The following is a 23,461-nucleotide window of genomic DNA, read 5'->3' on the forward strand; positions in this document are numbered from 1 at the left end:
AGCATGATGCCTCTGGAAGTACCCCCCCCCACTCTTTGCTTCCGGGGCCCCAAGCCCTTGACTGTAGGGCCCGCAGGGCGGGGGCCCCGTGTGTGCAGCGGACCAGGGTTCAGGCCAGTGCTCTGCGGAGTATGACCCAGGACAGCGGTGTCAGGCTTACTTGAGCGTAGGGAGGGGGAAAACATGAGCCGCCTCAGACCTATGGCAGTTTTCAGGTCTGAGACCCGGGCTCTGTAGGCTACCCAGCCCTGCTCCCCACCTGGGCTGCCTCTAGCTGCCACTGACCCAGTGCTGCGGCAGAGCCACCCCCAGTGATGCCAGGACTGGCTTGGTTGTTTGTGGGTCTGGGGTTTGTTCAGAACAGTGGCCCATAGGCAGGGGAGGGAAGGGGATGAGCCCAGCAGAGGGGGACTCCAGGGGGAAAAGTCAGGGCCTCCCTAGGTGGCAGCAGGCAAGGCAGTGGGGCCTGCTCGGCCATTCTCTGCTCCCCCAGGGCGGACAGTGCCATGGGCACTCCAGTACCTGCTAAGATTCACTCAGACCCGGGACCTCCATCCCCTCCTCCCCTGCCCCAGTGCTCAGGTCAGCCTGCCCGGCTAGGCCCCTACGGGAACAAGCCCACAGCAGACAGACAGGAGCAGTGGGCGGGACGCCCATTTTACAGATGTGAGGACCAAGGCTCAGAGAAGTGGCTGGGGCTGGAATCCAGACCTGTGGCCACACGGTCCAGTCCCAGTTGGTCAACACACGTTCACTGAGCACCCCCTGGGTGTCAAAGGCCTACCTAGGGGCTGGGCCCGGACCACTAGGAGGGAGTGACCAGTGTGGCCCAGCAAAGCGCAGCGGGGGAGGGCGAGGGGGAGAGTGGTGAGGCCTCCCCATGACAAAAGGGGGTTCCAGAGGGAGGGGAAAGAAGAGTAAAGGACAGATAGGCCAGCGGGGCTGGAGGGCTGACGGAGTTCGGTTTGGGTCGGATTTCAAGCAGAGGCTGACTTACTCTGAAAAAAAAGCTGCAGCTGAGGGCGTCCGGGGCTGTGGGCCCGCCTCCCGGCCGGAAAAGACGCCGTTCTGACTGCACGAACTTCTCTTGCTCACAGGTTGCATATTCATCGAAGAGAACTTTTCTTTGAAATGCCCCAAACATAAGGTGGGTGACCGCGAGCCTCCCCTGGAGGGACCCAGGCTGAAGAAGAGCCCCCGGCACAGGACCGCGCCGGCTCCGGGCGGACTAGGCTGGGGGCGGGTCAGCACGGGCGGGCCCGGGCCACTTATACACCCCGCACGTGCGGGAGGCGGGGCCAGCCCGGGGCGGGGCGGGGCGGGGCGCGGGGACCGGCCTACAGGCAAAGCCGCAGGTGGGGCCTCGCTCTGGAGGCGCGGGCGGGGTCGGGGCCGAGGGGAGGGACTGGAGGAGTTGACCGCTCGGCAGGTGCCCCGCCGTCAGCAATGCGCCGCGCGTCTCTTCCCCGCAGAGGCTGCCATTGTAATCCAGCCCCCGGCCGGAGGAGCCGCCGGATCCCGCCCGCCCGCCCGTCTGCCCGCCCGCCGCCGCCGCCGCCGCCGCCGAGGAGAGGAGCCGCCGGCGCAGCCCCAGGACCTTTGCGCTGCTTCCGGCGCGGGTCCAGAGCCGATCCTTGATCCGGACCCCGGATCTTGGATCTGGCCTCCTCGGGCGGAAGCTAGTGGTCCCCGGTCGGGAAGAAAACAGGTTCCGGATCCGTCTGCTCCCGGAACCGGACGGCACAGGGCCTTCTCGCCCCCATCCCCCGGCCAGGCTTGGAGAGGGGGAACCCGCGGAGCGGCCAGACTCCTTGGAACACCCAGGCTCCGGCGTGGGTGGGAGGCCTTTAGCCTGGGGATACGCTTCTCCCCCTGGAAGTTTCAGGACGACGTGGCACACATTCCACGTGGGTCGGTAGTGGCACGCAGCTGGGCACCCTGGGAGTGGGGTGGGGTCCGAAGAGGCCGAGGCCGGCTCCCCTGCAGGACGTGTGTCCTGGAACGAGGCTGGGGGCGGGGGGAGCCGAAGCCTGTCCGGCGCAGGAGGGGCCGGAGGCTGTGCACCCTTCCTTCCCAGCCTTGGCCAAAACCCTCGTGCGAGTCCGGAGGGCCGGGGGCCTGGGGCCCGTGCTCAGGGGATGCGGGCTCCCCGGGCGTGGACTGGATTGGCCCCCGCTGGCTTCTGCTCGTCTCCCTTCCAGTCCGCCCCATCCCCGGAGCCCAGCCTGGGAGCGCACCCCCGGCAGACGCATGACCGACCCTCTGCACGACCACCGTTTCCGGGGGCTGCAGCGCCACTCGCACGGGAGCGGAGACAGCGCTAGATCCATGTACACACCTGTGTGCCCCTCTATATATATGTCACATAGAATGTATATATGTTGGGAACATGCTCGCTTCTCCCGTGTGTCGCCGCCGTGCGTCGTGTGCCCCTCAGCACGGGGCCCTTACCGGGAAGGGGGCCCTGGCACTGCCTCCTTCCCCAAGCAGGCACCACCGCCCGGGCCAGTGCCTGCCAGTTCGTCCGCCTGTCTGTCCGTGTCCTCAGCTCTGTCCACGCTTCGATAGGCCTGATGCAGCCCCAGCCCGGGGCCGCCCTAGAAACTTCCTGTACATATGACTGTAAAACGGTGAACGTGTGTATTATATCCGGCCTCGTTATATAGTGTATATATATGTATACATATACATATATATAATATATATGAAGACTGTAAATGTTAAGACTAGTGTTCTTATTAGTATATTGCTTCACACTGAAGATTGTGTGTATCGAGCTGTTTCTAAAAGATGTTTATTTTCCTTAAGAGTAAAAAAAACAGTCATTGCATTCAGAAAAAAAAAAGTCAATAAAGATACAACGATTGTTTTGGAATTCTGCAGCCCGTGGATTCTGACCAGATTCTGCTGGGAGAGGGGCCAGGCTCTGGGGAAGAGGTTGGAATGGAGGGGAGGGGAGTGGAGGGTTCTGGGGACCTTACTGCAGGTACAGGAAAGAAGCCCTTGCTGCCCAGCCACACACACGTTACCTCCGGGGAGGGGACAGGGGTCAGGCAGGTGAGACTGACACCCAGACACATAGGGAGACCCAGGTTGTAGCTCCTGTCACAACAGATCCCCAAAGACATGGAGCTGTCCTCCCATGTCATCCCGGGACCTGAAGGGGGCAGAAGCTGGGAGAGGAGGCAAGAAGGCGCAGCTGAGACCATAAGGACCCTAAGGGTTAGAAGAAGATATAGCCCAAACGTGCGGCCCAGTGATCAGTGGGACCCAGGTCAGCTGGAGGGAATAAAGCCGGGCCTCCCAAACCGAAGGGCAGGTAGGGATGGGAAGCATTTGCCTGGGTGCTGGGGGGACGGATGGCCCAAAGGATCCCCTCTGGTTAGTACACACACCCCTCCCCAAAGGAGCAAAACCCAGATTATAAATAAGTTCATTTTTTATTCTCTGTATAAAACTTCTCAACCTATGAAAATAAAGTTTGCAAAAGGCAAAGTAACACTTGGAACCTCAGAGGCCAGGGGGCTGGCGCACCACGATCTACACTATGCACAGGTCTCCCCAGATGGGAGGGAGGCGCCAGGGGCAGGGCCCTTCGGCTCAGTGAAACGCACCCCTCTTCCCTCTGGACGGAGAGGGAAAGCCTAGGATCGGCGGCGCGCGTAACAGTTGACCCCCAGCGGCGGCCAGGCCCCGGCAATCCCCCGGCTGGCCACCAGGGGCCAGCACCATCCCGGCCGCCGCTCATTGAGTGCTGGAGCGGGCTGGGGAGGCCCCAAGGTCAAGTACGGAAGTCCCCGAGGGTCTCTAGCCCTCCAGGGACCGTGCACTCCGTGGGCGAGCCTTGGACCCCGGGTCTCCAGCGCTGCCCTCGGCCGTCGAGACAGAAACAGGAGCGCTGGGGCTGGGCCGCCAGCGGGGGTCTAGCTGGAGGTTACGGTGGTCCCGCCGCCCAGGCGCATGAGCATCTGCTGGCAGTCATGCAGCAGCCGGCGGTCACCGAGCTTCTCGAGCGTGCGTGCCGCCTCGGCCAGCATGCCCACTCGCTGCCCAGGCGCCGACAGGAAGCCGGGCGGCAGGTAGCAGGAAGCCAGGAGCAACGCCTCCGCGTGCTCCCGCCTCGTGGGCCGCGGCTCCAGCTCCGCCGCCGTGCCTGCACACACGCACAGCGGCACGTCAGGGGCGGGGCCGCGCCGGGGGTGGGGCTCGGATCCCTGCCCCGCCCCCCAGGACAACCGGCCCCGCCCCAGGCTAGTCAGCACCCACCCCCTCGGTCTCGGAGGAGCACGGAGCCTCGCCCCTTCCGCGCCTGACCCCTGGAGCACAGACCGCGTACACAGTCGCGTGTCCCACAAAGGACAGTCATCCCCACTGACAGGTTAGGCCTCCCATCAGGGAGCCACCACCAAGTCCCTCGGTCCCTGTGTGTCTTACACACAGCCTCCCTCTGCAGCCTCCACCTGGCATGTGGCCCTTCCCACCTGGGCCAGCTGTCCTCACCTCCTTTGCCGCAGGGGCCGGCCCTCCTCCTCAGGCTGCGGTCTAGGAGCTGGTGTGTCCGCGCCGGGCTGGCCCCTGCCATCAGCCGGGCAGTGGCTTCATGCAGGAACACCTGGGCAGGAGGGGCCAGGAGAGGTTCCAGCCAGACCCCCGCTCCCTCCCAACACCTCACATACGTCCCCATTGCAAGCCAGGGCCCCATGGGCACTCACCCTCCGCATGGCAGGCCGGAAACTCTGCGCCAGACGCCTCAGGCCACTCAGGTCCCTCTGGAAGCCACGGAGCTCGAGGGCAGAGGCCTGGGCCCCACTGCCCGGGCCCGGTGAGGCCTGGGAGGGCGCCGGCGGCTTCTGCCGCTGCCACAGGCTGGTGCGCGCCCCAAGAAGCAGGTCACACAGGAGCAGCTGCATTACCTGGGGTGGTGGGCAGGGGTCAGGGGTCAGGTGGCTCTGGCCCTGGGAGGGAAGAGTGGGGGCCCGTGGTGCCAGGGGCCGGCTCCGGGCTGCACTGCCGAGGCACTGCACCCGCCTCACACATGCAATGCAACAGCAATGCACCGCGGGGCCGCCCGCTCTCCAGGCCCTGCTACAGTGCTCACCCCAGCCGTCCTCCGGGGGTGGGGACACTGAGGCCAGAGGGGGGCAGCCACTCTCCCCTGGACCCAAACCTTAGCCCCCAGTCCTGTATTGTCGGGCTGACCCTGCAGTCTTCTGCAGCCCAAGGGGGACCGTCCGGGGAGTGGAAAGGCCAAGGCCCCCGAGATCCGCCAGGCCCCTGGCCCCAGCCCTCACCTTGTCAATGGAGCTGCCGGCTGGTGTAGTGGCCAGGCTGTCCTGAAGGTACCCACTGGCCTTCTCACACACGGCCAGGCTGGCCGGGCCAAACTCTGCCTTCCCACGGCCCAGCAGGGCCCGGGCAGCCTTGAAGGTGTGCAGAGCCGCCCTGGGCAGGGGTCTCCTGTTGGCGCCAAGGCAGAGGTGTGACGGTCAGACCAGGCCTCAGGCCCTCGCCGAGCTTCCCCTGCCCTGGTTCTGGCTTCACAGGAAAGAAATGACGGGACCCCAACCGCACAGAACAAAGCTGGGGGTCGGGGTGGGGGCATGAGCACGCAGCCTGCACTCACTCGGACTCCTGCAGGGCACGGGGCAGGTGCTCCACCAGTGGATACAGCCGCTCGGCCGCCGCCTCGTCCCGCCGGAGCCAATGGGTCACCACAGCCGTCAGCGAGGCCCACCACTTGGCCACAGGGTCTGTGCCTGCAGGAAGCAGGGCCGGAGGAGTCCCTGAAACTCGGCCACACCGCACCCAAGGCCAAGATGCTGTGGCGCTGAGCCCGAGGGCGTCACGGGGCGGGGAGGCCTGGGGGCTCACCGGCGGTGGCAGCCATGCTGGAGCCGATGGAAAAGCTGCAGGCAGGAGCCCCGGCCACGTCAGAACAGCTGTTCAGCAGCTGCAGGTACCCGAGAGCATCGGAGAATTCCCTGTGGCAGGAGAGGACTGGCCGTTGGGACAGGTGGCAGGAGTCCTGAAGCGGATGGCCCTCCTCACGGGCCCCCACGGCACAGCCTGGCTTCCTGGCTCCTCAAAGCGCGGCTGGCCCCTGCCGGGCTGGTGGGGAAACTGAGGCCACGGTGACCCGGCTCTGGCCACTGACACGGGTCCCTGGACGCAGATTTTCCCAAGCTCCACTGGCCGGGGGTGGGAGACCTGGCCTGCTGAGGTGCACAAGGACACTCACCTGTCCCCATCGGCTGATCCGGATCCGGGGCCGGGGCCAGGGCAGGGCTGGGCCAGGCAATGCAGTGCTCGCTCCAAGAGGTGTTCACGGAATAGCTGAGTCACGTGGGCCAGGGGGTCCACTGTGGGGAGGAGTGGGCGAGTGGGGCGGGGGGAAGGGGCGAGTGGGGCGGGGGGAAGGGGCGAGTGGGGCGGGGGGAAGGGCCCACCCCCCGTGCACAGGCACTTCCCTGCACCTAGGACTCTTCCCTGGGCGCGGCGGGGGGCCTGGCTCTGAGAGGGAGGAAAGCTGGGGGATAAATTCTCTGCCTCCCCCACCCCGTGGACAGGATAACCTACCTTGGGCACACGCCCTTCCTGACCTCCTCACAGCACAGCGGTGCTGCCTGGGAGCACCTCCCAAAGCAACCACCTACCCCCACATCCCTCTTCCTGTTTGCCTCTGAAGAGCCCCAACTGAGACAGAGCCAGCCTGGCCTCCCTGTTCCTGCAGCCCCCGTGGCAACACCGGATGGTGGGGCAACAGACCAGGGTGGGCAGGGACAGCAGAGATGCAGGGGACAGGGACTGGCCAGGGATGAGGATGAGGAATGGGGGTGAAGGATGAGGCCGGGGACAGGGGACGGGCGCAGGGTGAGAAGGCACCTGGGTTCCCGGCCATGCTGTACAGGCTGTCCCGCGGAGCACTGCACACAGCCCAATCCCCATCCACGAAGAAACGGTGGCCCACAGGGTGGCAGAGCCACTGCATGGCAAGAGGCACTGAGCCGCTCTGTGCCAGGGAGGCCTGGCGGGCACTACTCAGGAAGAAGCGCTGCAGGGGAGAGGAGAAGGCTGCCACACCAGATGCTGGGCCAAGAACCCAGAGGCCTGGAGCGCCCCCCATAACCAGCTGCCTCTCCCGGGCAGCCCTCAGCCCAGGGAGACCTCAGCCCCGTCCCCCACCAAGCCCACCACCTACTCACTGTCAGAAAATGCAAGGCCCGAGGGAGACTGGTCTTGACCCTGAGCGCAGTGGCCACATAGATCTCAGCCAGCGTGGCCACGGACATGGCCTCCCCCGCGCACTCGGCCAGGTTCAGGGCACTCAGGGCCAGGTTGGCAGCAGCCAGGTGCCCGCCCGAGTACTTCCCTGGAAAATGGGAGGGCATGAGGTTGGGCGTGGCGCAGAGGTGGTGGGACCCCCTCAGGCCCAGCCCTCGCCCGCCGTACCCATGGTGTGCAGCTGGTGCAGCTTGTGGTAGACAAGGGCCGCATCGCGGGCACTGGTGCGGGCGTCCACCTGCAGGGCACCATCCCTCCGCAGGCCCCCCGCCCGGCCTGCCAGCCAGCGGCCCACCCAGAGATGCTGCAGCAGGTGGCGGATAAGGCTCCAGAGCAGGCTGCAGGCCAGGTCCAGGTGGGAGGTGGGCAGGGGCCGGCCCAGGGCCCGCAGGGCCAGCCACAGCTGCTGGGCAGCCTGGGCAAAGTCCCCCTGCGGATGAGGGTTTTCCAGGTGAGAAAGGTGGGATCAGAGCATCCCCAGCACGTGCCACCCCTCTAGCCCCGGAGAGCCCTCCACCTTGGGCTCCCTGCCATGACTCCACCAACCCCAGCAGTGCCGGCTGGGCCCCCGGGGCTCAGTGGGGGTCTGAGGGGTAGACAGGAGTGGAGAGAACAGGGGAGATTCATGGTGTGCCCGGCACCTTCCCAGGTGCTGCTGAGGGTCCCAGCCCTGCCCGCCCTCCACACCCCCGGGGTCCGGCTGCTCACCCGGGCCAGGTCCAGGTCAGCCTGCTTGCGATGCCTCCAGAAGTGCACGGCGGGGCCTGAGTGGGGCCGCGTGACCGGCTCTCCGTAGACAAAGAGCAGTGCCAAGGAGAACAGCACCAGCAGCCCGTTCATCAGCCAGACCAGTGGGGGCAGCAGCCATGGGGCCCAGCCAAGGCTATCTGGGGGCAGACAGAGGCTGGGGACACGGCACCCAGGAAGTCCAGAGCCCCAAGCCCACAGGCCCGGGATCCCCAAGAGTCCCCCCCTCGCACTGCCCAGGCTGGCCTGTCCTACCTCTGCCCTCAGCACCCAGCATGCTGCGCCCAGGACCGTGGTAGACGCTGGTGGCATCAGAGGGGCCAGCGGGACCCCGGCTGCCCAGCAGGGAGGCCAAGGGGTTGCAGGAGAGACAGAGGAAGACAAGCACACACAGGGCCAGGCGGGAGCGGTCCAGCATGCCCCGGCTGTGGGGGGGCGACAGCTGCTCTGGCTTCACCTGGGGGTGGGTGGGCGGGGTGGTGAGAACGGGGCAAGCACAGCCCAGAGAGCTCAGCTCAGAGAAGGAGGGATCAGCTCTGCCCCCAGCCTTACTGCGGGACCCCTGCCCAGCTCCCTGTCTCTACAACGGGAGGTAGGACATGCCCCAGTCCCAGAACTCAGACGATGCCGCTGGATGACAGGGAGGGGGCAACGATGTGCGGCCCAACCTGGCTGTCCTCAAAGACTGGGCTGTCAGGCTCTGAGTCACTGCCACTGCCACCGCTGCTACTGCCCCTGCTGCCAAGGGACAGTGGGCTGCTCTGGAAGGGCGAGCCGGCGTCTGAGGGTGGTGGGCTCAGGGTGTCCACCACCTCTGGCTTCTCGCCCTCCATGGGCACGTCTGTGCGGCCTCCACTGCCACAGGCTGACACCAGGTCCTTCAGAGATTCTGTGGGCCAGAGAGGAGCTGGGCTGGGATGAGGGCTACACACCCCACCTCGCCCCAAATCGGAGCTGAGGACCTGGGGGAGCTGAGGGCCAGGGGAAGGCCAAAGTGGGGGTGAAGGGCCCTTGCAGGGTCAGAGCTTAAAGTGAGACCAGGCGTGGAGGGGAGCCAGGACTCACTGCTTTTGTGGGCAGCGGTGCGCAGACTCAGGTTCTCCTGCTTGAGTCTCTGGTTGCCCTGCTGAAGGAAGCGGATGTAGTCGATGGCCTTGCGCAAGACAGCAGATTTATTTAGCTGCAGGCGGTAGGAAGGAGATAGAGCACAGGTGGCCGGTTAGGCCAGACAAGTGGGCAGCTAAGCACAAGGGGCGGGACTGCTCTGCTACACAGTTGCCTCAGGACCTTTGCACCTGCTGTTCCTTCCACATGGAATGTTCCTCCCTAGTAGGACGTCCCTCCCAAGTAAAATGCATACAATAGCTTATGGCTAACCGCTGTCACCATCATTCCACCTTCACACCTTGCCCCCTCGCCTCCTCCAGGCCTCTGTTCACATTCAGCATCACATTTGCGAGGCCTCCCCTGACCACCCAATTCAGATCTGCAACTCCCACCATCCCTCTTCCCGCTCCGTTTTCTTTCCGGCACAGCACTCATGCCACCTGGCAAACCCCAACACGGATCTGTCCTGTGTCTGTTGGCACCCCGACACCCCGCCAGAACGTCAGCTGCTCAACAGCAGAATTTTTGTCTGTCCGTTCATTGCTGAATCCCCAGCACCTAGAAGAGCCCACACCACACAGGGCCTCCATGAAGCTCAGCTGAACAGAGCCGCCAGACCCAAGGAGTCTGGAGCCCCAGGCCTGTCTGTCCAGGTTCAGCCCCATCCTCCTCTTCCCCACAGGTGCCTCCTCTTCCCCCCAGGTGCCTCCTTCCCCAGGGCCACCCCATCGGGGCCTCTGCCCGCACCTTGGCCTCTGTGCCCACCACCAGGTCCTTGAGCTCGACGATCTTGTCATTGATGGAAGAGCGGTAGCGTTTCTCAATGGCATTGTGGGCCGTACGCTTCTCACCTCGGCTCTGGGCCGAGCCCGGGGCCTTGCCACCGGCTGCCAGCCGGTTGATGGGCAGCTTGTCAGCGTCCACTACCAGCGGCACAGTTGCCAAGATGGTTCCGCTACTCACCAGGGTCTGCGGGGCCAGGCACGGTTAGCAGGTGGACATGCATGCATACAAACCCCCCGCCCCCCCGCCCTGCCCAAGCCTCCCACCTGCAAGGGCGCTGCCTGCACAGCCATGCCAGGGGCCAGGGAGCTGATGCCTGCCGCCTTCATGGGGGCTCCCACGTCTGTTTTCACAGTCGTCAGCAGCAGCGAGTCTGCCTTGATGAAGTGGGGCTGCAGCAGGACCTAAGGACGGGAGAGAGGGGGCTCAGCTGTGGGTTGTGGGGCCGGGGCCACCACCTCCCCGAGGCCAGGCCAGACCCCCTCACCGGGACCTGCTGGACCTGTGAGGTCACAGTGGTTGTTCCAGGGGCCACCGTCGGGGTGGCTGTGGCCGTCAACAGCTGCTGCGGAGCCGCACTCTGGACCTGGTTGTGCAAGGAGACGGGCGGGACCCCTGGCAGGGCAGCCAGTGGCAGGCCAGGCAGCGACTGTGCGGTGCTCCCCGGGCGGGTCCCTGCAGAGATAAAGGCTGGAGCTGTGGACTCAGGCTGCCCTAACCCACTTCCAACCCACCCCGCAGGTACTTATCACCCTGTGACCTTGAATGAGTCGTTACCCTCATGGCCTCAGGTTACTACTGGGACAGTCCCTGCTTGGGGCTCTGATGCAAGCCTGCTCACTTCCCAGCCCAGCACAGTATCTGCTGTGGACGCTGGGAGGCTGGGAAGCGGCGCTTCCTGAGAACCGCCTGTGACTGTGACGGGAGCACCTCCAGCAGCACAGCAGGGACCCGATTTCTAGAGCCTGCAAATTCCTCTGAGACCACAGCAGACCGTCCTCCTGGTGCTCCTGCTGTGCCCCTCCCTCCACACGCGCCCCTTACCTGTGGAGAAGCCTCCAGGAGGGTTGGGATAGCCCAAAACAGGGGCAGAGCTGAACTGCGGTGGGGCTGGGGCCGGAAGGCGCTGGGGCAGGAGGGCCCCCGGCAGCGGCTGGAGGGTGGTCAGGGGCGCTGGTTCCTCCTTGATGGCAGGCCCCGCGGAGAAGGCAGGCACGGAAGGGTACATCTTCAGGGGGGTGGGTGCAGGCTGGGGAGGGGACAAGGGTGGGGTTGTCGCCTTGGTCTCCCCCAGGAAGCCTTCAAGTGGGGAGCTCATCATGGAAGGAGATGGGGACAGGGTGCCTGGGGAGCTGGCATACGGACTGGCAGTGTCTGTGCCCCCTGCTCCGCCCCCAGCGTAGGGCGGGTCGAACAGGCCCGGGAAGTCGCTGTCTTGGTTGTTGATGAGCTGAAGCATGTCTGCGGTAAGGAGAAGCTGTGTGAGCAACAGCGGGGCATGTGTCACGGATTTGCACGCTCCCCCCCACCCCCACAGTGCACCTGTGGGACCAATGCCACAGAAACAGAAAGCCACCCCCAGAAGCCCCCACTCACAGACACCTGTGACATCTGGAGCTCTGCCAGGTGCGTCAAATGGCCTTGCAACACTGGACGAGCCCAGCGCCCCGCTGAGGCCCACCGACCTGCCCCAGGACGAGGCGAAGGCAGAACTGAGGGCTGGGCCTGCAACTCCCGGCTTCAGAGCTGCCTTCACCAACCCACTCCTCTGTGGGACAGACCGAGGCTTGGGGCAGAGCCAGCTGCTGGCCAAGTGTGTGCCAACCAGAGTGTCCCTGTGTGTTCTGGGCACAAGCCCAGACCCCATCTGCAGCCAAGCAGCCTCGGGACCGGCCATTCAGGCTTCAGTTTCCCCTCGACAAAAGCAAACGCCGTCTGTCCTCTTTCCTCCTCATACAGACTGGACACACTGCCTGCCGCAGCCCCAGCCTGGCCACAGGCCCTCTTCCCCAGCTGGCGATCAGCATCCTGGCTGGGTCAGCCTAGGGCCCTCTAACCCACTGGGGGAGCCACCCACTGGGTCAAAGTACTCTGCAGGATCCATGCGCAAACCCTGGGAGCCCGAGGTGTACCCCAGGTCCCCAGCCTGGGCTTCCAGCTAGGGCTTCCTCTCACTGGGCCTCAGTTTCCTCATCTGCACAAGACAGATGAGACCCTTATGTGGCAGGATGGCCGCACGGAGGGGAGAGTCAACGTCGCCCGAGTCCCTCCTACTGACAGGTGCCAGGCAGGAAAGTGACTGCAGGGGACCTCCTTACGGCCTCCAGGAGAGCGAGATGGGGGTGCCAGGCTCAGCCTCCTGGGTCCTCAAACAGAAACACGTGGCGGGCCCTCCAGGTTTGCGCAGGTCATGGGGCATAGAGTGCTTTCACCTGCAGGACCTGCTCGCTCCCCAGGCTTCATGAGCCCCTTTGACAGATGGGGAAACTGAAACCCAGAAAGAAAAACTGGCTGAACCCAGGGGGCCGGCCCACTGTCTAGCAACCTCAAGAAGCCCTCCAAAATAGGAGCCCCAGGAGACAGAAGGACAACCGGCCCTCCTCCCTGCGAAGCAGAGGATGTGGGAAGGCCACCCTCTCACGCCAGACGTGGGGGTGGGGGTGACTACTGAGGTTGGGGAGGGGTCCGCTAGGTCCCCTGAGGCCCGGGAGCGGGTACACCTCCCCTCAGGGCACCGGGGATGAGGACCCCGCGATGCAGATGGAAACTGTAATAAAGAGGTGGGGTCCTCCAAAAAATACCTTCGAACGTGCAGTCCATGGCTCCGCGGCCTGCGCCCAGGCAGCTAGCCTCCCGGTGTCCGCGCGCTGACTTCACCTGCGTGGCCGGCCGCGCTTTAAAGCCGCCGAGCGCGCCGCCGGTCCCGCCCCCGCTGGCTCCGCCCCCGCCGAATGGCCACGCCCCTCCGAATGGCCACACCCTCCCGGGGCCGCGGGCCGGGCATGGGGTGAGCGCGCGCGGCCAATCAGCGGCCGCGCCACCTCCTCCTGGGGCCCCGCCCCACCCCCGCGGCGCGCGGCTTGGTTTGAGCCCCGCAGGGCCGGATGGGGCCGGGGTTACTCGCGGACGCCTGTCCTCAACCCGCTCGGCGCCGACGTCCGCAGGGGTTACCGGAGATCACGTCCCCTGCTCCCACCACCTCCGAGAGCGCGGCGGAGCGGGCGTGGGGCCGGCCAGGGGTGCCCCAACTCCGCATCCAAGTCTCTGCCGCACCCAACCGCATGGACCCCTGACAACAGGTCACTGTTGGGAAACTGAGGAAGGGAAACCCCTACCCCAAAGTGCCCAGCCAGTAACAACCGGAGCTGACGCCCCACACAGGCATCCCTTTGCAGAGGGGCCTGGGTCTGGGATGGGGGTCGGTGAAGGTCTCACCCCCTCCCCCGCCCGACCAGCAGTCTCTGGGTGAAGCCTGATTCACTCACTTATTCACTGTAGGGCCGGGGAGTCCAAGAGGCAGCCCAATCCCTGGGACAGAAAGTGAGGAAGTCGTAGGGTGACAGGCTCTGGGGGTCTTTGGAGGGGCACCTGGGCCTGTCTCCCCTTCTGTGTAAGGTCAGAGTTCCACACACACAGATGAACATAGCCTGGCCAGCAGCCCAGGTTGCCAGCTCAGGCTTCTGTGGCCAAGCAGATCCCGGGCTCAGGCCAGCCTCCAACTGTGGCCGGGCCCACCCCGGTACCCTCTCCTGGTCTCCTGCAGCCTCGGAGGGTGTTGGGGGACTGGAGAACCCCTGGCCCAGATGGCCCTCCCTCTCCAGCAGGCTAGCCGAGGTAACGCCCCCCAACCCACCCATCCTCCTTTGTCCGGGTCCTTCCATGGCCTATGCAGGGGTGCCAAGGGCAACAGAATTCTCTAGCATCCTCATCTCCATCTCTCCTCAGCCGGTGGCTGCTCACACCCTCCCTCACCCCCAAAAAACAAACAAGACACTGCTGTTGGGAAGGCTCCTCCCTCACCTCAGTACCTTGAGACTGGAAGACACTGAGGCCTGAATTCCAAGGCCCACAGCAGACACTCGCCTCAGACTCTGAAGGGCCTGAGACTCTGAAGGGCCGGGCCAGGACCAGGCCCAACTGCCCCGAGGGGTCAAGCCCTCCCAGCTCCTTACCCATCCTTCTGCCCTTCTCCCTTCTCATTCCCCTTCTCTGAGCCTTCACTCCTGGCCTCAGAGTAGGGGATTCCAGGAGGCAAGAGAGGTCCCCAGCGTGCACAATTTAAGGAAGCTCCCCCGCAGCAGGTCCGAAAGGCTGGCCCGGGATCCCGCATTGTGGCCCCTCCTTGGGTGAGCTGAGCACTTGGCTTCCTGGCTTCCCACATGAGGGAAGACTCAAGGCCCACGTGGCTCCTGCACGCACTCTGCACATTGGGAGACTGGCGGCTCGGGCTCGGCCTCAGTGGGCTCACCTGCCGGCCCCAAGCCTGACTCCTTTTCCTCTCCTTCCTCCTAGCCTGCCCTGATCCTATCAGGACACAACAGGAAACCTGAAACCTCCTTCCCCCTCCCTGGCTCGCCTTCAGACCTCCCTCTGAAGGCAGATGTAGGGCAGCCCTTTATTCTCCTGCCTGTTTATTCGGTGAGGCCATGATGCAAATCCTGGAGGGGCCCTGCGCCACGAACCTACAGGAGCCCAGCTCTGACCATCACGGGAGCCTCGGGCCCATCCAAACTGCACGAGGTCTTGCACCCTGAAGAAACCCTGCTTGCACGCTTCCTGGGACAGGGAGCTCACCACCTTACCTACACAGCCTGGCCCACGAAGCCCAGATCTGCTTCTGTGGCAATACCTACTGCCCTTTCCTAAGTGTCTACTAAGTGTGCCAGGCACTAGGGTGCTGGAACACAGCACGAAGATGTCCCTCGTGGAGCTTCTGTTCCATTTGGAGACCAACAGTCTGCAAATACAGGGAGGAACAGGGGTGCAGGTGGTGATGAGCACCATGAAAAAACGGAGGCAGTCAGGCCTCTCTGAGGAGGTGACATCAAGACAGCGAGGAGGCCGGTGTGGCTGGAGCAGAGGGGCCAAGGGGGTGGGGGTCAGGGAGACAGTCAAGAGCTGGAGTTCCAACCCACGTTCGTCTCTCACCTGAGCCAAGGAGACCATTTCTCAGGGAACGGGCAGGAAAGGGATTTGCAAGCAGGTCACAAAGTCTGCACAGCTGTGAAGAATGGCAAACGGTGCAAAGCAGCAGCCCCATCCCAGCTCCGCCCGCTCGATGGAGGGTGCAGGGCAGTGGTGGGGAGGGGGGCTGCACCCTGCCTGCCACCCACCCTGCTGCTCTCTGAGGAGCCCGGTTGGCAGGCTCACATGTCCACAGCCGGTGACTGTGCAGCAGGGGCACAGGCTGCCCTTTGTGTGCGTAGGGCTGCCCGGGGGTGCAAGTGGGTGCCGGCTCTTCCTGGAGTGGGACGGGCCCGGGGCTGGAGCCCCAGGGGAAGCTGGGAGCGTGCCCTCTAGACGGACGAGGTCACTAAGGCTCAGAGGGAAGCGATGGGCCCCAGGTCCCCTGGTTGCCAAGTGGACAATCTGGGACACAAACCCAGGCCTGCCAACCCCCAAGCCCACAGCCCTCAGCCCAGCCTGCCAGGGGCAGGTGTGAGCACCAGGGCCAGCCTGGCTCTGTCCCACCTCGCTGCCACCCACCACTCACACCAGGTCAGGACGTGTGTGCAGAGTGGGACACGGAGGCAGGCGAGGCAGTGCAAAGGTGCAAGGCACAGCCCCAGCACCACCTCGGCTCCGAGGCCTTCCTGGCTGCCCTTAGAGGAGCCCCCAGGGAAGGGTCAAGGCCTGAGCCAGCTGTGACACGCAATCACTCAGCACCTCAGCACGGGGCCGAGCAGAGAGGAGACCAGATCGAGGGGCGTGTGCACTGCCAGCCCCACCCCTGCTGGTCCCTGGCCTGTGAGCCCGACTCTCCTGTCTGCTTTCAGAAGGCTGTGCGCTCGCCCAGCCCATTCCCTCTGCCACGAAGGCCCCTCCCACTATCACGTGCCCACCTGCAAACTCCTCCTCCTCTCAAAACCTGCTCTGAGGTCACCGCCTCGCACACTTCCCTCATTAGTGCCCCTCCACACGCCGCTCCCAATTACACGGACCAAGTGACCCTGAGCATGGCCGCTGGACAGATTGGCCAGCACCAACTCCAACATCCTGTCCTGGGGTAGAGATTCCTTCCAGCAGCTGGGAAACAACCCATGGGCCTGACGCAGCGGCGATGTAGGGGGCGGTCCCGTCCTGCTGAGCAACGTTCCAGTCTAAACAGTGCTATCCACTCCTTTATGTTAATTATATTTCCCCCTTCGGGGTTGTTTCACTGCAGCTGTTTTAAATCTGAAGTGGGTGTGTTGTTTCAAAGGCAGCATGCTGCTTCAGAGCTGCCAGGCTGCTTTCTGGAAAGATCAACCCCTTTACACTCTCCCCTGCAATGTTTCCATTTCCTCGGAGCATCACCAGCACTGGGTTTTATCGTTTTACCTACTTTGGGTTGCTTTCCTTAGTCCCCACGACTGTGTGACTGGAACCTCAAAAGTGCTTTAGTTTGCATCCCCAAGGCTGCCTTGAGGTGTTCTGCCCAGCAAACCATCAACTATGGCCAGAGACTCAGAAACACCTGCTGTGCTCTGGCGCTCCTCTGCCAACTAGAAATGGTCTTCTTCAACAGGTTCTTGGCCTGGGAAGCAAGCCCCGCCGGGCCTGGCCTTCCTGTCGCTCACCCCCTCGGCTGCCATACAGGCTGGGCAGCTGGGGGGCAGTGGAGGCGTCTGCTCCTTGTCTATACACTGGGTGAAGAGGTGACCATGGCATTTCTGAGGCCCTCCCCTCTCCTAACACATGTGCCGATGTGCAGCCCCAGTCAGGTCCCGGGGTCAAAGGGGACATCCACAGGGCCTGTGGATGTACCAAAGGCAGGAAGAGGGACGGAGAGCGGGTTGTGTCTGGTGGGAGAGGCCTCTCCCAGGCTCTGCCGTGCGGATGAGGCAGGGGCACCACATGGGGGCAGAACATGTCAGTGGCGTGGGACCTGGAGGGATGGGAATCGTCACGGAGGGCAGGCTTGGCCCACCGTACAGGTCTCGAACGCCATGCTGGGACAAGGGGACTTTATCTCGGGGCACTGGGGAGCCACGGTGGTTAGGGAGCTGAGGAGGTGCGCACCAGGGCCAGGAGCTGGGCTGTAAGTCACCGTGAGCTTGTTTCCTAAGGAGGGCCCGTGCTTGGTGGGGCCAGGCAGACAATTGGGCATGAGAGACTGCGGGGAGAGGCCTGGGGGCAGGGTGGCCCCCATGTGTCCTCTCCATCAGGCTGGCCTGGACCCCAGGAGGCCCGGCCCGTGCAGTTGATTCAGGTACTGGGCAGAGCGGTGGGCAAGATGCCAGAAGGCAGACACCTGGGGTGCCAAGACAGAGTGAACTGGGGAGCCCAGGCAGAGATGACTACAAGCTGTGCGCTGGAGCCCCAGGCCCACCTGCGGGAGATGCGCGGGCCCGACAGGCAGCCATCTCCACTCGCCTCTTCTGCACTAAGCACACATTCAACACCTGGTGAATTAACCAGCAGGGAGGTGAGGACTGCCCCGGAACAACGATCCCAATGCTCACGCGGGACAGCTCTCACATGCCCTCTGCCCACGGCCACAAAGGACCCCAAAGCAAGAACAAGAAAAGGAGGCCGGGAGGAGACTGACTCACCAGGAGTCACGGTGCACTGTGGCGGGGGCAGTGCCTTCAGCACAGAACCTGCGACTCCTGGTGAAAGTGCCACCCCAAGAACTGGTCACACGACAGAGAGTCTGGTCGAGGCAGATGCCTGGGCTGGGTGGGGCTCAAGGCCAGTCCTCAGTCTCATGAGTCAAAGGCTCTTGCCTGGGATGGGGAGGTGTGACCTATGACCCCTCCCCGACCCCCAGCATACCTCCATGTGGAGTAGCTTCCTGGGTCCCCTGCTCTATTGCCCACCCCCACACACACATGCACACACTTTTAGGAGCCCAGCAGTTAAGAGCTTGGGCTCTGGAGCCCACAGCTTGGGTTTGAATTCTGGCTCTGCCATGCTCTGGCTGTGTGACCTGGGACAAGTCACTTAACCTCTCTGTGCCTCAAGGCCCTCATTTGGGGCTGTTGGGAGGACTCAGTGGTCAGCACAGTGCCTGGCATACAATAAATGCTGAATGAGTCTTCTCTACTCGTGCTGTGATCATCCAACCCAACAGCCAGAGGGAACTTCCGGCACAGAACCCAAGCATGGCACTGCCCTGCCCCAACCCCTCCCCCAAGACTCCCCACTGCCTCTGGGATCCAGTCCAGCTCCCCATCCCGGACTCGAGGGCTGCCTGGCCCTCCTCTCAACCCTCATTCCTCTCAGGGGACCTGGAGAGTCTTGGGCCCTGCCAGCTGGGTTCATCTGCAAGGCTGCAGTAGGGCAGGAGTGGGTGTCCGTTTTGCCAACCCCAGAGTGGCCACAGGCTCCATGGACATGTCTATCCAGGTTGTGGGAGGTTTGGGTCCTGTGCTCTTGGCCTGTTTCCCCATCAACCAAGTGCAACATAGCAACCTCGGAGGCAACTCAGGGGGTCTGGGATTTTCTGTCTGCACAGTGGGCAACAGCCTCCTAACTGGCCCCTGCTTCAGCGTCTCCCCCAACCCCTTCTCTGTAGAACAATCAGAGCGGTGCTTCCACAGGTGTCAGCGAGCCGGGGCAGCTGCTCCCTCCTTTCCCTGCCGACAACGGTCCTCATTCTGCCAACCTGCCCAGCCTCACCTGTGAATCTCCAACTCCTCGCCGTGCCCTCTGCGGTGAAGACATCCTTCCCAGCGGGTCCTGGGGCTGACTTTCAGGTCTCACCCCACCGCTCTACCGGAAGCTGTCGCCCTGCCCCGGCTCGACCACAAGGTGTAACTAAATAGCCATTTGTGGGTTTCCTTGGCGATTTTTGTGCTTCCAAGAAAAGGGGAGCCCAGATCTGTCTGTGAACCCCTGGTGCCTAGGACGGGGCCTAGTAGGTGCTCAGTAAATGTGTGCCGAACCGATGCCCGGCACCGGCTAGGAGAACCGGACCCTGGTGGGCAGGGGCTGGAGGACGCCCGCGCCTGCGCAAGAGCTCCTGCGCGGAGCTGAACTCTCGGGCCGGAGGGAATGACCGAGAATAACCTCCCGCTGACGTCAAGGCCGGAGCGGGGGCGGGGCCTCGGCGATGCCCGGGTCCCAGGCTCTCGCCGCGGCCGCCTAGGGGCTGAGGACTCACTGGCCGCGGGGGGAGGACCGGGACGCCCAGAGGCGCACGTGCCCAGCGCCGAGCCTCCAGGAGCGGCCTGAACAGCCAGGGCGGGCGCGGGAGGCTCTGCGCGGACAGGACAGCGAGGCCCGCAGCGCTCGGCGCAGAGACACGGGGCGCCCCGCGCGTCCCGCACGGAGCCAGCGCCAGTGCCCCGCCCCGCGCCCCCCGCCGCCCCGGAAGACAAAGGCCGGCGACCCCTGCGCGCCCCACTCGCGCGGAGCCCAGTGGCCCTGACGCACCTTCGATGTCGGTCAGCAGCGCCGCGTCCAGCTCGCTCGGCTCGGCCAGCGCCTGCTCCAAGACCGCTTCGCTGAAGTGTGGCTCGTCCATGGCGTAGTCGCCTCCTCCCGGCGGCCCGCCCGGCCCGCCGCCGCCGCTCCGCGAGTTCGCGTCACGCCCTGGCCTCAGTGGGGCTCGGCGCCCGCGAAAAGTTCCTCGGCAACTGGGCTCCCTGTGGCGGCTCTGCGGGGTGGGCGGGGGCGGGGAGGAGCCTTGCGGGGAGCCCCGCCCCCGGTGGACGGTCCCGCCCCACCTGGAGAGCGCGGGGCCGGCTCGGGTCTGGCCTGCACACCTACCCGGCCGGCCCCTCCATCCAAGTGACGACTGCTACGGGGCTTCGGCAGGCCCTGGCCTCTCCAGCACCAAGCAAGGGGGCCGAGTGGAGGCCCCGGACTGGGTCCGTCCCAGAGGTCTCTGGACTTGGGGAGGGAGGTGACCCGACAAACCTCGTTCCAAGAGTTGGGTCTTTAGGAGACAGACCCATCCAAGACCTGCTGTGCGGCCTCCGGCCAGGCAGCAGGCCCCACTCTGTGCCTCATTTACCTCAGCTGTAATGGGGCTTGCTGATGTCTCCACATAGGCTGGCCCGGACGTTAGTGACCATGGCTGGCTGGGCCTGAGATGAGCCTGACCCTCCTCAGTGTCCAGATCAGATGGGCCTCCTGAAGAGCCTGGAAGAGGCTGGAATTTCCCACCCTGACTTAATCTGGTTTGCTCCCAGATGCAGCTGTGGGAATGACAGAAGGGTTGGCCTCCGCACCCAGGAGGACAGGAAGACCCATGGAGTTCAGGAGCTAACCTGCACGAGGTCGCACAGCTACTTGGGGCAGCAACAGGGCTGGGCCCCAAGGCCATCTGACTCCCATCTCCCATCCAGTTGATCCTAGGGAGAGACTCACAGCTCGGTGTCTGTCCCTAGGAGCAGCTGGGATGAAGGAGCAGACTGTGCTTTAGACCTGGGCCACCTTGCCCTGGATCATGACAGGCTGGGGCCAGGTCAGAGGAGGCAGCTAGGCTGGGGAGAGGGCTGGACCCTGGACCCTGGGTCCTGTGGATTGGGGTCAGAGCTAGGTGGCAAGGGAGGGGTCTAATGAGGTGGATTGAGATAAACCAGAACTAACATCAGGTACTGAAAGTGGGAAAGCAGTGAACTCCCTGTCCCTGGAGGTATGCAAGCAGAGAGGCACCCTTGGTAGGGGCAGCCAAGGAAACTTATCAAAGGCCTGGATCCCCAGGCTTCCCTAGCCCCCTGCCTCAGTGAATCCAGCCATCCCGAGTACTGCTTTGCTCAGGATCCAGATATAGCCTGTCTGGCCACACCCTCTGACAGAGTGAAATTAGTGGCGCACTTTGGAAGGGGGGGTGCCCAGGCCAAGAGAGGCCTTGGAGGCCCAAGTCCCTGAGGCTCAGCCCGGACACGCAGGGCTCTTTGTTCCCCTCCCGGAAATGGCTGCTCTGGAAAATTACCCAGAACAAGGGTGGCCAGGCCCCGGGGGCCTCCAAACCACATCTGTTCCCCAAGTGGCCCTGCTCAAGGACCCCCCCCCCGCAGGGCCTGGCCCTCCGGATGAACTTCTGCTGGGGAACAGAGGAATCCCCCTTCTCAGCCCCCTGCATCCTGACGCCTGAGACTCCCCCCGACCCAAGTAGGAGCCAAGCACCCAGCGGGCCTTGGGAATCCGGTGGCTTCCCTGAAAATTCCAACAGCCCCTCCCGGGGAGAGGAGGGGGTGCTAAGTGAAGCCTGAAGACCATCTTCTCAGAGTCAGGAAGCAGGTCCGGATTTTCGCCTGCTTGCTGTGTGGCCTGGAACCACTTACTTCACCTTTCTGAGTCTCTGTCAAATGAGAACACCCCTTCCTGCCGTCACTCCGCAGAGGCAGGTAAGGTTTGTTGGAGTCATGGTCACGACAGACCTGCCTGACTGTCCTTTAGACGCGTTTACCGCATATGTAAAGAGCACACTCAGTCAATATGCACGCATAACTGCAGCAGTTCGGGAGAGAAGGTGAGGCAAGGCCAACGGAGACCTGCAGCCTGGACTCGAGCCGCCAGTTGCAGTGAAGCCTGGCTGAAGCCTCCTGTAGGGTCCAGTCGTGGGAGGGGGTAAGGATCTGCCACCAAAGAGACCACGCTTCGCTGCACAGCCTGAGACCAGCCGGGCAAGCTTCCAGGGGGAGGGTTGGGAAAGCAGGCTGGGGCTGCGGCTCTTTGGGGAACCTGCTCCTCTGCGAGCCCCTACCCCACCCTCCCGGGGGCTCTGCGCTTGCACCGCGCCGCGTGCCGGGGCTGCGCGCGTCCGCATTAACCCCTTACTCCCCGGTAGGACGGCATCCCATTTCACAGGTGAGGAGAGCGAGGCCGCGGGGACGCGCTCCGGGAGCGGCGGGGGCGCCGGCTGGGGGCGCCGGCCGGCCGAGCCCCGCCCCGGCCCGCGGCGCAGCCAATGGGCGCGCGGCCTCGGGTGGGGTGACGCGGCGTCAGCGCCCGGCTCCCGGCGGCCGAGTCACGTGCGCCGCCTGACCTACCCGGGCGCCCCGCCCCGCCCTGCGGCCCGGCCCGGCCCGGCCCAGCCCAGAGCCGGCGTCCCGCCCGGTCCCGATCCCCGGCCCACCCGTCCCCGTGTGCCAACTGTGAGGCCGGGCTCACTTCTGCCCCGGGCGTCCGAGAGGCGCAGGGACATCTTCAGAGCCGTTTGGGCAGGTGTCCAGCACGGTCAGGGCCAAGCCATGTCCTCGCTGCCCGAGCTCAGGGATGGGTGGCGGGGCAGGCACGGGAGTTGCCAGGGATGCCGGCACTGGGCGTAGCTTCACAGGCTACCGAGACCCCTCCCCACTTCTGGAGCCCCCTTGCCACCCACCTGCCCGTTTGTCCTTCATTCTGCAGCAGCTGAGCTGGGACCTGCCCAGCTGTGGCCGAGGCCACACAGAGCCAGCAGGGAGCCTTGGGTTCCCCCCACCCCCGCATCAGACATAATGGAACCACACGGCCCTTGACATGGATGATTCTGGTCCTAGATGACCTTGTGTTCTCATGCCAGTTTGCCCTCTACTATGCGCTGTGCAAGTCATTTCTAGCTCTCTCTGAGCCTCTCTGGCAGTAAACCCTCCACAGAAGAGCTGCTTGAACCCCAAGGTCTGCAGCACATGAGGGGTGGGCCTTACAGACATGGAGAGTGAGGCATCAGCTGACACCCATGGGCCACATCCAAGTATACACGGGTTCTGATTTTGAGTCCATTGTCAAATGTACATTTCACCTGAAGGCTGGATTCCTGGCTTTTCTTGGAAAATGGGACAATCTGGCAACAGCAGGCTACAATGGCCTGTGAGCTTCCCCAGTCCCCTCCATCCCTGGGATCCACCCAGGCAGGGCCCTGGAGGCATTGGGTTAACTACCCATGACTCCATTTCTCACATCATCCAGAGCTCAGGGACCTGCCCCAGGCCTACAGCCCTAGGCAGGGGTGGGGAGGGAATGGCACCTCCCATGGACTCCCTGGTGCTGAGGGCTTGGACCCCCTGCATAGGCCCCCTGAAGTCCACCCAGCAAGAGCTGGCAGGGGCTCCTCTGCAGCAAGGGGTATTTCTGGGTGAGTCGTGCCTGTTCAAGCCCTCTTGTCTGCCCACCCTGGCCCCTCAGGACCCCAAAGAGAATCTTTCCTTAGAAGAGGGGTGGTTGTAGAAAGACTCCTCCTCGGGTGTTTCAGTGGGGGACTGGCAGGCAGGGGGCCATGAGCCATGAGCGGACCCACGGTGCTCCCACACTGCCCGTCTCCCCAGTCTCTGGCTGCTCCCCCAGGGCCTCCCTGCCCTGCAAGCCCTGGAAGAGGGCTCCAGGGCTTCCTGGCTGCAAAGTGTCCTTGATTCTGGGAACTGGACCAGGCTGCGAGCTCCCTGAGGGTAGAACCAGGCACCCCGCGGGC

The 23,461-nt window shown here is 64.1% G+C and overlaps 2 protein-coding genes across 11 annotated transcripts in view; one reads left to right on the top strand and one right to left on the bottom strand.

The window, feature by feature from the left end:
* RAI1 (retinoic acid induced 1) overlaps window positions 1-2,832 on the top strand; it is a 107,442-nt gene extending 104,610 nt beyond the window's left edge. For all 5 annotated transcript variants that reach the window (XM_060081176.1, XM_060081175.1, XM_060081174.1 and 2 more), the window contains 2 exons: window positions 1,098-1,147; window positions 1,473-2,832. In XM_060081176.1, the coding sequence (XP_059937159.1) occupies window positions 1,098-1,147; window positions 1,473-1,487 (65 nt within the window). In that variant the 3' untranslated portion in view covers window positions 1,488-2,832. The remainder of the gene's footprint in view (window positions 1-1,097; window positions 1,148-1,472) is intronic.
* Window positions 2,833-3,421: 589 nt separating this feature from the next.
* SREBF1 (sterol regulatory element binding transcription factor 1) lies at window positions 3,422-19,715 on the bottom strand. Of its 6 annotated transcripts, none has more exons than XM_060081182.1 (19): window positions 19,498-19,715; window positions 10,963-11,379; window positions 10,406-10,593; window positions 10,185-10,322; window positions 9,883-10,104; window positions 9,094-9,151; window positions 8,697-8,917; window positions 8,284-8,485; window positions 7,990-8,168; window positions 7,450-7,711; window positions 7,203-7,369; window positions 6,883-7,051; window positions 6,239-6,359; window positions 5,872-5,981; window positions 5,624-5,756; window positions 5,292-5,457; window positions 4,713-4,913; window positions 4,501-4,612; window positions 3,422-4,153 (listed from the first exon to the last, which is right to left on the bottom strand). In XM_060081182.1, exons 1-19 carry the CDS (start codon window positions 19,586-19,588, stop codon window positions 3,924-3,926), a joined length of 3,387 nt encoding a protein of 1,128 aa, XP_059937165.1. In that variant the 5' UTR covers window positions 19,589-19,715; the 3' UTR covers window positions 3,422-3,923. The 6 variants fall into 6 exon arrangements, with proteins under 6 accessions (XP_059937165.1, XP_059937163.1, XP_059937168.1 ...); XM_060081180.1 differs by having other exon boundaries at window positions 9,094-9,208; XM_060081185.1 differs by having other exon boundaries at window positions 9,094-9,208; window positions 10,963-11,167; window positions 19,498-19,569.
* Between the last annotated feature and the right edge of the window lie 3,746 nt (window positions 19,716-23,461).

Source organism: Mesoplodon densirostris, chromosome 18, assembly GCF_025265405.1.
Source record: "Mesoplodon densirostris isolate mMesDen1 chromosome 18, mMesDen1 primary haplotype, whole genome shotgun sequence".
Lineage (NCBI taxonomy): Eukaryota > Metazoa > Chordata > Mammalia > Artiodactyla > Ziphiidae > Mesoplodon > Mesoplodon densirostris.